Source organism: Pelmatolapia mariae, linkage group LG7 (genome assembly GCF_036321145.2).
Source record: "Pelmatolapia mariae isolate MD_Pm_ZW linkage group LG7, Pm_UMD_F_2, whole genome shotgun sequence".
In the NCBI taxonomy this organism is placed as follows: Eukaryota; Metazoa; Chordata; class Actinopteri; order Cichliformes; family Cichlidae; genus Pelmatolapia; species Pelmatolapia mariae.
The window spans coordinates 55,567,709-55,585,943 of NC_086233.1; the positions used below are offsets into that span (position 1 = coordinate 55,567,709).

Below are 18,235 nucleotides of genomic sequence, written 5' to 3' on the forward strand. Positions count from 1 at the left end.
TATTGCCTAGTCGTTCTCCTGAAACAAATTATGAAAACACAATGAAGCTTCCTCAAATTCTAGTCTCTACTTTAGGTACAATTACACTATCATTCACCTTATTTGAATATGTACAGGATGGGTGATTGCTTTACCAAAAGATTTGGTCCTGGACATGCCCTTTGGTAGTTGTATGTGACCTCTCTCAATCCCTGGATGGAGACCTCCATGTAGAGTCATCCCTTGTCTCTCAAACAGTGACTGCATGAAAAAAAAACAAGAAAAGTATCTTAAAATCTTGAAAGCACACCATGACTCCTATGTGTTAATTCAAAGAATATGCATAAATGTGCGCAGCGGTGCATGTCGTGTTGGCCAGGTATTTTTGTATGTGCGCTGAGTTTGTATGTATGCCAGCAGAGCAGCATATGCTGTCTGCCAATGTGCTGTGTGTAGGTGCACTCACACTGATCTCTGCTGGGGTTATTCTCCTGCTGGTGGGCCGTTGTTTGACAGTGGCTGCTCTGTAATCTGCCTCAGAGGGCTGAGAACGCAACATAGACTCCTGTGATGCCAACATCTCATCTAGTCTTTCTGTTAAGAAGAAAATTGGCCAGAACTAAATACTGAGACATAAAAACGCTGTGGCATCTATTCCAAATGTTGATATCGCCATAAAGAATACAAAGGCACCTCTAAGATGTAGCTATATGTGTGGGGTCATGCTCTGTGGTACTGTACAAAATCACTACCCTGTCTCAATAAAATACAGGAAAAGAACAGAAAAAAAAAAGAACGAAAGAAAGAAGCGATAAGTGACAGAAAAGTGTAGACTGTCCACATGGCTCATGTGTTCTTCTGCTCTGCTCATCTGCTCTAATAAGCGGTTCTTAAATTGACACATCATTGATAAATCATCTTTGTGACGTTCAAAGAGGTGTCAATTTCTTGTCTCAGACTCACCTCCTCTTCTCCTCCGAGCAGAAGCTTGGTGGGAAAAAGATAGCGTCAGCAGAGGAGGGAAAATGACAAGAACAAGCCAACAGAAGTGACTATTCTAAAAGTTAGGAGACACACCAAGTTTTAATGACAAAGCCAAAGCAGAAATATGACAGAAAAGGAGGGAAAAAAAAGAGTGTCGAGTTTGCATACCACTTATTTGGCACTCACCTAGTTCCTCCAGCTCAGCGGTCATGGACTTAGAGCGCAGTGTCAGGGTGGTGCTGGGAGCTCTCTTGGGTGGTGGCGGAGCTGTGGAGAAAAGGCATGGAGTTGAGGATGAACTTGAGGGGGATGAAAATCCTTTGGCTTTGCGGCTCAGTGCCCTCCTGGCATCCCCGAAACGGCCAGCCCATCCTGTCTTCACTGATTTGATTTGGTCAAATTCGGTTGAACTGGATGCTTCACACTTAGCCAGGACCTTGTTCACGCTACGGTTGGAACCCAGCTTCTTCATATTTTGCTATCTGTTGGTCAGATGACTTATAAATGTATCAGTCTGCCTTCAAGACTTTTAGTTTTTTAGTCTCTGTGCTGAAAGAATTCCTCTCTGTTGAGGAGCCCATTGGGTGGAAATGTACAGGTCAGTCCTCCCAGTAAACAAAGAACAATAGAGTTTGTCTGCCACAATAGGCAGAAAAAGTAAGACGTGTGGAAAGGAGAGGGAGAAAGTCGTCCATCTTACTTTTAATATGCTGCCTGCCTGGAATTTAGCAGATGTGTATCAGACAGAGGCACACATTAATGAACCAGCTTATACAAACATGCATATCCTCCCCCAGAGAAAATTCCTTGAGGGTGCACATAATGACATGTGGGCTGACAGATGAAGAGATGATAGTAAATTCAACAGCTAAGGAAAACGATGTACCGCAGACTTTATATCCCACAGCTTGTGGGAGCCTCCCAATCCTACTATACACACAGGGCAACCGTCCCAGTCAAAGCAGTAAATCATATCTACCAAATCTTAGCTTCAAAAACAAACTATGGAGTTATGGGACTAAAAATAGGTTAGACTAAGCACTGAAATGAACGTAATGTAAAAAACAACGCAGCAATTGATTTTAAAATCATGTTAAACCTGCAGTAACAACACCAATGCCATGCACTCTGACAGTGAAACCACATATAGCTGCATTCTCTACATGCTATAACCAAGTTTCCCAACAATACCACACGACAGAACTAGATGAGCTCACGCTATCTGAGATCGACCAGCCAACATTCCACTCAATGCACCACTGTAACGCGATAGATCTCCAAATCCCACAGTTGCCTTAATGCCTTACTAGAGCATAACTATCATCGCTGCCGCCAGCAGCCGCAGATCTAGTGTACATACGCCATCCTGGGTACTGTCCTTATCAAACATCTTCATTTCCTCACAAGCCTGCACATTCTGGTACAGGAGCAGGGAGCAGAGGAGATGGAGGAGGACGGCGAAAGAGAGAGGAACAGAGACAGACTCAGAGGGAGAGAGAGTTGCTTTTGCTGTAATGTAATGCTTAATTCAAACATGCAGTGTAGTCACCATGGCAACGGTGGCAGTAGTGAGGCCACGCATGGTGCAGAGAATGTGTGTTCGCTCGCGGGTCCGTGTGTGTCTGCATGTTTCTGTGCGTTTGTGTAAAGGTGCAGCACACCAAGTCCCACTGGAGGATATGAGCAGCAGGAGAGGGTGTTCAATATTGATCAGGGTGAAAAAAAAAAGGCATTTATGAGAAGTTTGAAAAAGGAGTGAAGAATTTCATTCCCGCCCATGAAACGCCAGATACACCCCATCTACTCTATAGCTGTTTGCACTGTCTGTCTCATCATTTCAATCTGTCTCCACATTTTTTCTTCAGTTGACAATAAAGGAATCTTACCAGTGATTATCTTTACTGTCTACTTTCTCTTTCACCTACTAAATATCTGGCCTTAGAAGCTTTGACATAAGCAGAGGTAAGAAAGCTTTAACGTTGGCCACAGTAAAGCAGCTTTGGAACAATTTGTGTGCATCTGCAAGCCCCTCTGCAACCCACATTAATCCCAAATCCTTTGCCAAAAACAAAAACAACCCCAAAACAAAGCAAATAATAACAAGTTACATTAAAAATATATTAAACGTGCACCAGCAAATTAGCCTAGCTTAGCATAGTTAGTGCTATCAGCAAAAGCCCAAGTGTAGCCCAAGTAAAAAACCTTTTCATACTTGTCTGAGTTTCTTGTTCACTCAACTCTTTTCACTCGCCATGTGTTTATGCACCACTAATTTATTCAGACATTTAAACCAGAATTAGTAATTATTCAACTCTGGCTCTCTCCTATAGTGTGTTTTTTATCCTCTCTCCCTCTGCTCTGTTCTCTTCCCCCTAAGCTTCCAACACGATCATCCTGGTTCTGCCCGAGGTTTCTTCTTGTTAAAAGGGAGTTTTTTCTTCCCACTGTTGCCGAGTGCTTGTTCACAGCAGGTAGTCTAACTGTTGGGGTTTTCTCTCTAATACTGTGGTGTCTTTATCCTACAATACAAAGTGTTGTTTTGAATGGGCACTATATAAATAAAACTGAATTGAAATTGTAGGTGTAAATGGCACTGCCCCAGTATTTTCTTCAGAGTCAAAGAGGATGCTGACAAAACCTACAAAAAAAGACAAACTGCTATTTTTACATTTCAGTTTTTGCATGGATTGTGTTTTTGTCATCGGCATGTTAAATAGTGAGATTTTAGAGGCAGACTTTATCTTTGTGTTGAATTATGTCCAAAGACTGTAGCCTCTCATTAGAGACAAGAATAAGAGAGGTAGTGTCTTTTTTAATCAACTGACACCAGGAAGTACAAAAGATTTCCAAAAGCTTCAACTTTTACTTTAATTCATTTACGATTGGTGTAGTCAATCGGCAAAACGAGACCATGATGGGAAGTTGAAAGGCTAAAAAAAGGCTAATAAGTGGAACTTTCTGGGGTCAAAACATGCTAATTTGACTTCTACATGAATGAATAATGCCAAATGTTTTACTAAGAGACTGGGTTTATTTAAAGGCGACAAGCATGAGAAATGATATTAAGGCAAGAAAGACAGAAAGAGGAAGAAAGAGAGATTAAGAGACCATTAAGCCCTGAGTAGCAGAATTAAGTTGATACAGTACTGTCTTAGTGAAACTAGGTCAAACTCATTTATCACTGTCTGTATCTCAAAAATCACAAAGGACGTGCACACACCACTCTACCATGCATAAAAGCACACACACAGACGGACACGCTGCAGTGTACACAATTCTGAGGTCATTGTGCCAGGACTGTGTGGGAGCTGAGTAATCTGAGCTGTGGTTGACATGGAAACTACATGAATTTACAGCAGGGAAATGTGGTAGAAATTACCCAGACAATACACACATATCTCCCTCTGTACACAAAAATCAACATATATGTCTCCATTACCTGATAAAATTCATTTACAAATAACAAACATCCCAACAGGAGCTTCACATAAAATACACATATAATATCTCGAAGGGCAATCTAATGTAATCAAGCCATGTAGAATATGTTGTAAATTTATGAATAAGCTTAAAAATCTGTCCATTGTTGCATTAATGACCTAGATTTATCTGAGCCAACGTGTGAATACATTTTGCATATTCAGTGAACAAAGCTACAACTCCCCCACGCTCTCAACTCTTGATCCCGAAAACAATAAGAGCAAAAATTTTTAGATGTCCACTTTATTCTCCAACTGAAAGGAACAGATGAAAGCATTTGTCCTTGATACATACCCAAGACTTAACAGAATTGTTTCAAATGACCAAAACAGTTCCTGAGAATGCATAAGGTCATGTTTTCTCACACATTCCAGCACAACTGATTAATTTACTAGTAATGTTTATTTATTTAAGAAAAGCACAATTTATAAAAAGCATACTACTGTGTTATGATTTTGCTGAGTACAAATAAGTGTGTACCTTTCTTGCGAACGACTTCCTCAGTCTCTGGTTTGCGAGTGACTGAAACCACCTTCATCAGCAGTCTGTTGCCCCCTTGCCGGATCAAGGATACCACCTGCTTATGGCCCACCTTCACAACATTCACCCCATTTACCTGAGAGAAAATACACCCACAAAGACAGAACAGGAAGCAAGAAATATACAACTTAGTTCCTGTTTTATTTTCATTTTTTGCTTTTATGCTGATAAAAGCATAGTTAAAGCACTATAGTCCGTTACAGAGGGAAATTTACATGATTAAACCACACATTTACTTTGCATTTTCATCTGGATCTATGGACATGTACACTTCTTTCAGGAGTGAAATGTATACAAATCAAGATGAATAATGAGGCAATTTTTATCACCTCAATGAGGAAGTCCCCTGTCCTTAGACCGGCCCTCCAGGCCACTCCTTCAACGTCAACAGACTCTAGATACTGAAGGGCAGGGAACGCCGGGGTGGGAGTGAACTCCTCAATGGGCGTCTCAGCTGGGAAGAAATAGTTTTTAAAAAGTTTTAAACCCACGTCGTCAAATAAAGAAATATTTATAGCTTCCTTTTGCTTCACTGGAAAGTTAGAACAGATCATGTATTACATGCTCCAAATGCTGCTTTATTTTCCTCTCAGGCAATAATCGCAACAATAATTAAAATTTCTCTTAACCAATTTATTTAATGAACACATTAGCACTGAGTTTAGTTCTGCTCGGTGACTAAAGTCATCTGAATAACACTAGGAAGGAATACTGCTGCATCTAAACAGTATTACTGAAGCTTATAGTTCCATACAAACATAATTATTATTGCATGACTAAAAAGCAGACATGCAATACTTAAGAATACTTCGTAAAGTGAGCGGGCTTTCATGTACTCCATTTAATGTTGGAGTGAATCCAGCTAAATCACTGACACATGAGAGCTCTCAGAGGACCACTAAGTGAACTGCAGTGTGTGTGTTTAAGGGTAGTGAGGAGTAAAAGACCGACTGAAAGAGAGAGACGGGCGAGCCAAGACCCACGGTAGTGAGTGATGGAGCAGTAAAGCACACTCAGACTCCCGGCAAGGTGTCTGAAAGGGGTTACCATGGTAACCATGCCGAGCAGGGAGGGAGCTGGCACGTGCGTGAGTAAAACGAATTTGCGGTGATGGAGATGAGTAGAGAGCCGATTTCGGTTAAAGTGCAGAAGGTATGATAATATTTTGAGAGGATAATGAACAGGAAGGATGTGAAGGAGGTGGAGGAGAGCGAAGAGGAACAAAAACAAGAAGAGACAAAGAGGAGAGAGGACGAGGAGAGAGAGAGAGATGAGTGTTTCTCTACTAAAACTCAACGCCATGTGCAGGGAACAGATGGGACAGCTAGATGACAGCTCAGCCAAGGATGACACCACCAAAGGGGCCACATGCACTCGCACAAACACATACCCAGAAACCTGAGTGCAACTGAGTACACAAACTGAGTGTTGACCAAAGCTGGTTGTGTTGTTGACTCACACGGTAACAATACTGACTGAGCCGTAGTCAGTGACTCAGATCAACAAGCTACTTCTCAGACCAAAACACTCGCACACCTTGAAAACCTTGTGAATGGCACTGGCGTGTATCTGTATGTGCATCGCTCACCTTTGGCTCCCCGCAGGACAAAACCAAACCCCTCATTTTCTTTCTTCTGTAAAACAGCATTCTTCTCCTCTATGATATAGTCACTGTGAAGAGAGGAGCAGGGGGATAGCAGGTATGAATCCAACATCCTCCTCACACGGACACAAAGAGAGAGGGGCGAGAGAAAGGGCAGGGGAGTAAAGCGGGTCGGTCGGTGGGAGTTGAGAAGAGGGAGGAGGAGGAGGTGGAGGTGGAGGTGGAGGTGGAGGTGGAGGCGCGCACACACACACACACACACACACACACACACACACACAACCGCACACGCACACACGTGTACATGTACTTCCTCTCTCAATCAAGTTAAAAGCCAAGCAAGACACCACAGCTCAGGTTTCCCAGGTGCTGTACTAGCATTTTAAGAAAGAAAGCAAGACACACACGCACACACACACACACTCACAAGTAGAAAGACTGAGAACATGAAAAAGTGCGCTAGAGAATGAGCAGGTGAGAGAAAGTCCTCATGATTGAAGTATCTATGGGATAAAACCTAAGAGTGAATCAATCTTCTAGCTGATCCTTCAGATGAGACTGCAGCTGTGGAGTGTGTTGAGGGACTTTGTGAAAGAAACTGACAGAGCTGGCTCAGATGTAATATTGTGGCTTGACTAATGACAATGGAAACAGTAAGTGAGCAGTTCATAACTGTCTGATTTTTCTGAGTGTTCAGTGGTGAAGGCAGGTAGGCGGTGTTAAGCTGAGGTGCTCATGCATATGTTTTTAAAGCCTGTGAGCAGAAAGTAGAGTTAGTAAAGCAGCAAAGCAAATATCTGCAGTATGGATTATTGTGTGAGGATTAAATCTAAATTTCTGATGCCCAAAGATGTGAAATGAAGGATATTTTAATCATGCCTTATGATAAACGGTAACATAAAATTTTTAATAGAAAGGAAAATTGAAGAAAGGTGGCCTGAATAATGCAATATTCCTTAACTCAAATCTAATAAATCTAATAAATGTTCCATTCTTTTAACAGCACAGACTGAGGGGGACTGCTCACACTTTACACCCTGAACGCCTTTACAAAATCTATTAGTTTTGCAGAAGTTTGAAAGTTTCAGCAGTATCATTCATCTTTCCTGACAGAAGATGCAGATATAGAAAGGGCTGTGGTTCAGGTTGCAACTCAGTGGGTGGCTGCAGAGTCATTAGCTTAGTTACACTCCATTTTCTCAGACTTACCCAGAGCTCCTGCTGCTGGAGCCAGGAGAACCATAACAAACCTTTCTGCAGGAAGGAGGTCAAAGGTTTGGTTTCATAAAGAGATATGAAACCACTTATGCACTAATTATTATGCACAGAAAACTGAGTTGGTTAAGCACCACTAAGATACTTTGTTTCAGTCCAAACCTTTTTATCCGGTATGCTTTCATCTCTGCTCTATGACACAAAATACTGCATTAATGCAATGTCCTCGCTGTCCTTGTTCAGAACCTCTACCCGCCTACATAACTCGATAAAGAAAAAAGACTCACTTTTCACATATCAACGGTAAATGTTTCCTCAAAATAGACCTGTCCTTTGACATTTGCAATTCTAATATTCTGCAGACAATAGCTCGGATGAAGAAACTCAAGTATAACTCAAGTGTGTGTCCTTCGTGTGCAACTGGTACTTTACTGACTTCAAAGAACTTTAATTTGTACTTTAGAGCCTCTGAACAGAAACAGAACTATATTTAGTTATAGTTAGCACCCATTCTAAAACAAAAACGTATATGCAGACTATCACAGGTTCACAGATTTAGTAATGGTAACTCAAAAAGACTGTGGCTGTGGAAACAGAAGCTACGCTTAATTTGACTAAAACCTAGATTGCAAGAAGCTGACATTTTATTAAAGGCAAAGGAAGCAGGTAGAAACAATGCTTGTGCAGACCAGCTCTGTGTCTCTAACCGATAAACTGTGGCATTAGAGTGAGAATTTGCATAACAACAAAATGCTCAGCTAGTACATCTAATTTGGAAGAGAGGGATCGCTCACACTCTGTACATAATAAATGTCATCTCGAGATATGGACAGGATAACAAAACTTAAAAAAGAATAAAAGAAAAAAAAACTTTGAAGAGATTATGAAGAAATTCAAGTGAATCAAAAATGATGAATGTGAAGACAGACATAAATGGAGAGTATGTGCTATGCATGCATAGTGAACACCCTTACATACAGACAGTATAAGAGAGTTATGTAATATCATTTGTGTGCATTTTAGAATCAGAACTGTGTGCACTAGCAGGATCGTGCCTTTAGATGGCAGCACCTCTACAGCACAAATGAACTTCACTGACCCTGTTAGGACAAGGAAACCGTGTGTGATATGACCAACAGTACAGTGCAATGAGCAGTACAATATACACTACTACACAATGCTGTAGGATGCTAGCTCAGAGCTAGAGGTTGTACCTGTATGAGGTGAAGTTGTCGTAAGATCCCACAGTGTAGTGTCTGAACAGTCTCTTAGTGCGGTCCTCCCGTGTCTCTGTAAAATAGATTTAAAGGATTGGTTGAGTGATATACTTTTGGATGCTATAAAAACATATATTGGAGGTAACTGATCTACCTACAAGGTCATACAGACCATTAAACACTTACATCATCAAACTGCCTAAATTATTACTATGATTATCTTATCTTAGGTTATCTTATCTTATTTAATAACAGATGTTCAAGTGAAGTGTAAAGTGTCTTAAAAGCAAAGTCAGCCACATTGCCAGTGTATACAGATCTCCGTAAATAAGCTGAAATTAAAAATATCCCAATAATGCTTTACTTGAATATGTTTTAGGAAGTACACATTTGATTTTTTTAATTAGATTTAGTCCAGCTAATGACTTTATACAAATCCACAAGATTCCAAAAATGTCAAGGCTGTGTCTGCCCCAGTTCTTAGCATGTTAGTATAAAAATGTCAGTAATAATCTAATTCGGTGAGCACAGAGAGGAATTAAGCTACCACAGAGAAGCAATTATCATTAACATGCTTCATTTATCATAACCTACCAGAGTATAATTGTTCTATGGTAATTTTTTGCTTTTGAAACAGTGAAGTAATTGCCTAATTCTGCCCTCAAAGTGTTTCTTTTAAAGGCAAATGTGTTTGATTAGACGCTCATTGAATACTGTGTGTGTGTATGCACTGTGTGCATGTGGTTTCTGTCACTATATGTGATGTTATCCTATAAGAGTGCTGATGCCCTCTTTCTATCCCAATAATACACAGCACAATACATCTCCACTAAACAGCCGATCTGCTGACTAAACACTGCACGGCACACACAAGCTCTTAATTGGACGAGGCTGTGAAAGCAAGAGCCGCCGTGGTGTTGATGTGAGACACACAGCATGTTCCTATGATTCTGCTTGGCAAACTTGGTCACATGCCTGCCTCCTGTCACTTTACTTTCCAATACAGGCAAAAGAACTAAAAGAAGATGTTTAAGATAAGCTGTATATGTGAAAAGGAAAAAGAAGACACGCAAAGAACAAAAATGGAAAGAGGTCAAAGTGAGTGAGCAGTCTTGAACTGGCTGGCATCTCCAGATCCACTTTATCCTGTCAATCTGATTCACTGTGTGAGTGACCGACTGTCAGCTGAGAACAACTTGAAGCTTTGATAAGTGCATCCACTGACACTTGGTGACACGACAAAAGGGCAAAAAATGAAAAGGGATTTAGCAGCAGTTAACTTTAACCTCTTAGCCACTGTTTTTACTCTCTGACCTTCCTCTTCATTTTTTATATCTGCGTTTTCACAATTATCTTGTTTGCCTGAACATGCCTGTTTTTCATAATTCAGGGGCTGTGCTCTATGAATCTGAATCACTCTGAATCTTGCAGATTTATTTCAGCATGATTCCAACTGCGTGGCTTTCTTCATCCTTTGTATATTAGAATGAGTGTTAATTTGAATGTCTTTTTCAGCTCAGGAGAAATTAAATTAAATAAATTCTCTGACACCAAATAAAAAGCCCAGTCAACTTAAAATGTATAGAGTTCAAAATACCCAACTAAAATACAATTACTGTACAGTGTACATCTATCAATTAAAGTAAAGGGAAAAGAAGGGTGAGTTGGTATTTTCTTTAGGTTAGAAGGTTACTCTACATCCGGTCTGGGGAGGAAAGACATGGCATTTTGTTAGCACAGCCTGTCAAAGGTAAGTCGTAATGAAAAAAGAGGTGATATTTGGGGAGAAAGTCATAGATGAGTCAGAACTTGTCTTCTCCCACACCTTCAGAGGCTTTCTTTTAGGGCTAGACTCAGCTTTCATGCACACATACACGTACCAGTTGAATATGAATAAGAGTTATGGCTAATGACAGAATTTCATGTATCTTAGGTTCTGTATTTAAATATTAAGTGACCACATGATTTGCCTACACACTTATTCACAAGGGGTCAACACAGCAGGTAGCTCTGCATGTTTGATTGGGTAGATTTTTGTGCCAGGTGCCCTTCATGAGACAAATTCCTTAGGAGTTGCATCTACTCCTGGAATTGAAGCAAGGAGCGTCTGTTTGTTTATTTGTGTGTGTGTGTGTGTGTGTGTGTGTGTGTGTGTATAAAATGTAGGTTGCACTTTGGCCAGATTAGGAAACAGATCCATGGTCATGGCAAAAAATTAAGGTTGTGATGAATAAAAAGAGGACCAAGAATGGACCCTTGTTGAACACCCACAGTAATGACAACATGACCATAACACAATGATCGACATCAATACAAGCTATGTCTACAGAAAACACAGCATAATATTAATGACTATCAAGGGCTTCAATAATGACATAATTGAAATCCTGATTGCTCAACGTGTAACAATATTAGACACTACATTTTTGTAACGGTAAACCTTTTTAGACTTACAGATTTAATGAATTTTATCTGACGTGTAAGCCAGCAGGGAAGTGATTAACTTGCAATGGATCGAAAATGTAAATTATTTTTATCCAGTGGTCATCGATGTCGTACGCAAAAGCTGCTCAGGCTAGGCACTTGTTTGTTTAGTTATGGTTTAGTTAAGAAGACTGCATTTGTTTGTTTGAATAGTGCTTGAAAGCAACAGATGCAGCATTTGTATTTCTGTTTCTACTAGAGTGTGCGCATCTAAGTTTGTGTGTGTATGTGTGTTTGTGTACCATGTGATACGAGATGCGGTCCAGAAGTGTGAAATGCAACTTATTCATCACAACTGTCATGTACAGCCCAGGAGCATCTAAAGACAGGGCCCTCATAGCAGAGATAACCTCCAATATACTTCCATCTATCACAGACTCATACACACAAAAGTAGAAAACAAAAGATGAGACACAGGGGTCCACTGTAAACAACAAGCTATTATCATTTTTATTATGTATTGAATCTATACGTATAGATTCATTTTAATATTAAATCTATATGTAGAGACTCAATTGCTTGGTAAGGCAAATATCTTATAAGCCAATCCAACAGCAGCACCTCAGTGCATTTAGGCATGCTGACATGATCAAGACAACCTGCTCTAACCAATTCTAACCTGCTTTAGTTGTAGCCAAACATCATAGAAAGGAAATGCGATTTCAGTTAATTTTAAATGTGGATTGGTTATTGGTGCCAGATGGGCTACTGGGATTTTTCCCACGCAACTATCTCTAGGGTTTACAAAGACTGGTCTGAAAACGAGAAAATACCCGGTGAGCGACAATTCTCTAGGCAAAAATGGCCAGACTGCTTGGAGCTAATAGGAAGGCAACAGTGACTCAAATAACCACTTGTTACAACCAGTGTTTGCAGAAGAAGAACAGCTCTAAATGCACAAAATATTAAATCTTGAAGCAGATGGGCTACAGCAACAGGAGACCACACCAGGTGCCACTCCTGTCAGCTGAGAAAAGGAAACCAAGGCTACAATTCACACTGTCTCATTAAAATGGGAAAATAGACGATTAGAAAAATGTTGCCTGGTCTAATGAGTCTCGATTAGACGGGCAACATTAAGATGTTAGGGTCAGAATTTGGGTTAAACAACATGAAAACGTGGACACATCCTGCCTTATATCATCAGTTCAGGTTGGTGGTAATGGTGGTATAATGGTGTTAGGGTATTTTCTTTGAGCCCCTTAGTACTGATTGAGTATAATTACACTCCACAGCCTACCTGAGTATTGTTGCTGACCATATCCATCCCTTTATGGCTACAGTATGCCCATCTTTTGATGGCTGTGTCACAAAGCTCAAATAATCTCCATCTGGTTTTGTTAACATAAAAGTGCGTTGAATGCACTACTTTCTCTCTCTCTGAAGACAAATGTGGTCTAAAACAGAGAGACCTCTGAATGCTTTTTTAATAACAGAGATATAGAGAGACAAGGACATTTTCAGTAGAACAATGTTGGTTTCAAACCAAATTCTACTTTTTGGAGATATCATTGAAATTCAAGTGAAACATGCAGTTCCAAAAATAAACTGTAACGTCATAGTACTAAAAAAAACAAAGAAAAAGAAATAGAGGAAGGTCATTTCCCTTTGAGAACATAAAAAAAAACAGTGTACACTGGTACTTGACCTCTGAATGCTTTTTAATAAAACAGATATCAAAAGCGAGGGACATTTTCATTTGAACAATGTTCGACATCTGGTAGCAGAAACACATTTTGCCTTAATTGCCACTTGAATAAAACAACGTGGGCAAAATTTAAATGGTAAAATTTGGCTAAAGTCAAAGTTCCTTTTGATTTGCCCAGTGGATACAGATTCATCTGATCTCTGTCACAAACTGAAATGACTTATTGAACTTGCTGCAAAAAGTTTATGGTGAAAAACAAAAACAAAAAGTTTGAGAAATACTGTAGTACTAGTACTGTTTAGCTTTCAAGCTTTTCACCTTAATAATAATAATGACAATGATAATAACAATAATAATGATAATGGTAATAATAATAATAATGACAATGATAATAACAATAATAATGATAATGGTAATAATAATAATAATAATAATAATAATGACAATGATAATAACAATAATAACCACACTGAATGAAATCAAATGTTGTCTTAATGCGTACCTTGGAACCAACGTAAAGTTGAACCATCAACTCTAACAGGACTAATATAGTCTAACGTTCTAGGACAGTAAAATCCAAAGTGCCTACAGGCTGCACTGTTTGATAAAGTCTTCTTCTGACATATGCTCTGTTAAAATATCCTGTTAGTGAAGTCATCTTGGTACAGTAATACAATAAAGTAAGATTTATTAAATCACTTTCAAAAAAACATAACTAATCAGGGTAAAAGTTGATAATAGCACTTCCACCCTATAATTTGAGCAGAAATATAGATTCTTTTACTTTGTTATCAAAAATATATGAAGGGTGGTATTGACTGAAAGTTTTTTTTGTGTGTTATGAGTGATCATCTGTTGAGATGAAAGCATATTTTACACATCAAGCGATAAGTCACGCTTTCTGTAACACTGTTAACATGCTGCATCTTTCCCACTTCTCTATTCTGGACAGACTGCAACACCTTTGGTGTCCTTCAGACAAGGACAGCAGAGTTCCATCACACATACACGTGGACTCACTCACACACACACACACGCGCGCACAAACACACAGTGTCCACGCTGAATGGGAATTAACCTATGCTGTTTTAATACTGATAACAGCTGCACACAAACATTCAAACACATCCACACAAACACACTTATCAACTAAGCCCCATTGACTTTTTAATTCTTCCCTGCCACTCTCCCACTCATATCTACTCTCCTCTTTCTAGTCACAGTTAATATACAGAAGTGTGAAAAAGAGGAAGGAAAAAAAAACACAGCATAAAAGAGAGGCTGGAAGTGGACGCTGTGCCAGTTTAATCTGTATCCGCTATGTACATTTAAGGGATACACATAAACACTGCTCAAGGTTAGAACTCCACCATTATTTTATAGTCCATCAGAAGCACTACGAACAAAAATCAGCTCTCTTTGAGTTTAATTCAAACTGAACATTACATTTCTGTTTCTTCATGTGAAGCACTCAAATGGTGAAACAGATGGTGGCTTTTATTTCTAAGATAACAAAAGAAAAGAGTGTGTTTTGGCACGAAAACCCGGTTTGTGCCACTGACAGCCAGTCATCAAACAAAAAAAAAGAAAAGAGAAATCCAACAAACGAAACAAACAACAAAACTTTTCATCAGGACAGGAATGATCCTCAAGCATCATTTTAATGCATCACGAATTTAATATAGCTGTTTTGTTTGAGTGTAGCATAAACAGACGGCAAGTCGCTTTTTATAAGATGTACAGTGTTAAACCAGCTTTGCTCTTATTAGTGATGTGAGTTGCAGGTGCCAAACACACAAACACCAGAGTCCAGGATAATGTTATGATGCAAACAGTTTTGCTCCTGAAGAACAATTTTTCACACTCGTAAGGGGATACGTCACAGAACAAAGAAACACAAGTTGTGTTTTGTTTATGAATGAATGAGCACTGTTATAATTTTGTTACAGTGATGACATTTTCATGTTAGCGGACTAATATAAAACCTGAGCCTTTCAGGCACCAACAGTATTGCAGGATTCGTTTCCTTAGATTTTTTCGGTGTAGTCTTCGGTTTCCTTTAAAAGCCAGTTAAAAACATATCTTTTTAAATGAATGCTATATAAATAAAGTTTTATTTACTTACTTTACTGTAGTCAAGCAGAGAGTGGTATTGTGGAAATTTAACTTGTGCATGGAAAGGGAGTGAGGTGAAACATCAACACTTGATGATAACCTCAGACATTAGCTGCAGTTGACAGATTAGATATTTTTTTAATATTCAGCATCAGTTTGCTACAAATATGTACTTCACATAGGATTTCTGTCTTCGCCATGGTAGAGTATATGCTAGAACATGTAGATGTGGGCCTACGAAGCTCTGCATAGCACCTATGGTCTACTGAGGCATGCTAGATAGGTGTCTGAAATGGTGCAATAGTAAAATAATATGAACTGGAGAGTGTGGCCAGAGGCTGTTTATGAACACCAGCTCAATAGTCTTTGTTTAGCATGGACAGTCACAGTCTAACAACGTGCTTTGATAAGAATTCGACAACGGCATTGAAATACCAATGATTCAGAAAGACAGATGAGATCAAATGACGGCTACACTATAGGAAAAGAGTTCATCATCCAGTATCCAGTGAAACTTTTGACCATTTTGTTGACGTCTTGCGAGTCAAAATGCCACATCTGCTGTCGCTTACTTTAATGAGAAGAGCGAGCCGTTTGAATATTTGATCATCATGACATGAATAATAAAAAACAACAGAGTCTAAAAATAGAAATACAAAACAAATATCTGATAATAAAAAAAAGCTTTTCCACTTTTGGAAGAAAGCAGGTCTGGAATGAGGAGAAGACTGACAGCAAGAACAAAGGAAAATTTGACATAAAATAAAAATTCTTTAATAATGACAGTGAGTGACAACTGGAAAACTTTTAATGAGTTATTTTTGGTAAATTCTTAAAATTGTTACCTAACAAATAGTTTGATAGCCTGATGATTGAACTTTTTTCCTGCTCTGTATTAAGCTTTAAGTCACATTTAAACGTGCAGCGTAGTGAACATCCTCTTCTAAAAATGGAAGCAGTAGTACGCTAGCAGACACCATCCTTTTTTCTGCTACATTACTCCGTATGCTGAGTCACATTGGAAGTTTCTCACATTTGCAAAAATGGGCTATTTTAGTCTTGAAAAGAGTGTTTACATCTAAACGGTGCTCAGTGCAATGAAACTTACCCCAGAAAAGGTCATAATATGAGGAGTTGCTTTGCTCTGTCTTCACAACTGTGACAACTCCATCTATCCTGCTACACAGCACAGGCAAATCTGACACCATGACTGGACAACAGTCCATTTTTCAATTCCACCTTTCAGCCTTGCTAAGACCTGAACAAGAAGGTTGTCTCTCCACTCTGTCATTTGAATCCCTGAGACAAGCTGAACTCCCTCTCATCTTCTCATCTTCACCTTGAGGCGATTAAAAGCAATCCTGAAACATCCATTTCATGCAGAAAAACTAGTGACAGCTGTTTCCTCAGCACCATTTTCCTTTCTTCGTTTTAACAGTGAAACAGGAATTCCTGGACAAGTAGCACTAAACTGCGTGTAACTGTCTGTGGCCTCAGTGTCCTCTTCTGTTTTAGCCTCGAGCAAACAACTCCAGCATATCTCTGCCTTTCTGCTGTCTTTCTCCTCCTCCTCTGCCTCGGAATTGGTTGCTTTGTTAAAGAGCCTTCAGAGAGCTTGCTGTTACCACGTAAGTGTCAGAGGCAGAGGCCGACGCCTATAAATACCTCAGTTCTGTCAAAATGGAATAAGCCTTGAATAATTCAATCAAATTCAGTCAACAACAGGCAACTACTGTACAAGACCCTCAAACGGTGTGATGCACGCCGCAGTACACTTTTGAGTCAAGGTCAGGACGCTATCACTCAGACAGACACACAAACATCCCCAAAGGGAGCTGAACAGCTTCTTTTATAAACAAAAGACCAATGTAATGTGAAAAATCTTTGGGCTGGAGTAAATAATAAAAGAGATTCAGAATTTCTATTATGTAGCTCCGTAGGAGAGTGGGAGAGGGATGCCGAGTGACACAAACTGAAGAGAAAGACAGTGAAATATGGTGAAAGAGGAAAACAAAGATGATTATTCTATTGAACCGCCTCTCATTTCTTTATATCTTACTAGGAAACTGGGAAGTGCGTGAAATGCGGAAACACATACGGAAATACACGATATAAAGTATACCTTTACTGCACTGGCAGTGTAATTGTGATCATTGTTAATGACATTTTTGCCAATATAACAAGATCCCCAACACCACTTGTGGACCAAACCAAGAGAGAGCCTCCGCTGTGTTTTCCAGATGACACTATACTCCGAGTTGTACCTCGCTCCTGACCTCCACTGATATAATGATAATGATTTGAACCAAATATTTAAAATTTGTCACTTCAATTACTTCATAAGACCTGCTAACACTGATTTTTAGTACAGTTCTTGTGGCATACCTCAGCCTTTTCTCCCTGTTTGCCTTCTTTAAGAATGGCTTCTTAACAGCCACTGAGACCGTTTCTGATGAGGCTTCACAGGACAGTAGATTGATGTCCAAAGAAAAACTTCCAGAAAGCCAGTGAAACTGCTGTTTAAAACCACTTAAAAAAATTAAAAGAAAGTTTTTCTCCTTTAAAGCAAAATATAAAGAGGGCTGGAGCAAGACTGTTATAGCACACCACAGCAGTGAAAGGATTCATGAAAACAAAGCAACTCAACCAACAATCTACAGATGACTTGAAACAACCACAGGTGAACAGTGTCTGAGAGCCGCCACGACACTGTGAAATAGACTAGACTTTCAGAAGAGTGCCTTAACCCGTCGATGTGTGTATGTGCATGTTTACTTTTGTGTGTGGACATGCGCGTGTGTACAAGCGAGTGTGCGCATGTGACCCGCTCTCATCCAGTGCAGCCCCTGTCAGATGTAATATGTCTCTGCTCGACTGTCAGCCCTGCTTCAGCTTTGATTCATTGTTCAAATAGCATCGCCATCTATTATGATTTGATATGGATCTGTCCTCCAGAGAGAGATGGCTCAA

At 39.5% G+C, this 18,235-nt stretch overlaps 1 protein-coding gene across 10 annotated transcripts in view; it reads right to left on the bottom strand.

Moving 5' to 3' along the window:
- The window catches only part of shank3a (SH3 and multiple ankyrin repeat domains 3a), a 194,432-nt gene that overhangs the window by 14,544 nt on the left and 161,653 nt on the right, over positions 1 to 18,235 (bottom strand). For all 10 annotated transcript variants that reach the window (XR_010094399.1, XR_010094398.1, XM_063479829.1 and 7 more), the window contains 8 exons: positions 9,016 to 9,091; positions 6,572 to 6,654; positions 5,313 to 5,437; positions 4,924 to 5,059; positions 1,150 to 1,230; positions 943 to 966; positions 446 to 573; positions 135 to 240 (listed from right to left, as the gene is read on the bottom strand). Coding sequence is in view for 8 of the 10 variants with exons in the window: in XM_063479829.1 (XP_063335899.1) it covers positions 135 to 240; positions 446 to 573; positions 943 to 966; positions 1,150 to 1,230; positions 4,924 to 5,059; positions 5,313 to 5,437; positions 6,572 to 6,654; positions 9,016 to 9,091 (759 nt within the window). In the remaining 2 variants the exon portion in view is untranslated. The remainder of the gene's footprint in view (positions 1 to 134; positions 241 to 445; positions 574 to 942; positions 967 to 1,149; positions 1,231 to 4,923; positions 5,060 to 5,312; positions 5,438 to 6,571; positions 6,655 to 9,015; positions 9,092 to 18,235) is intronic.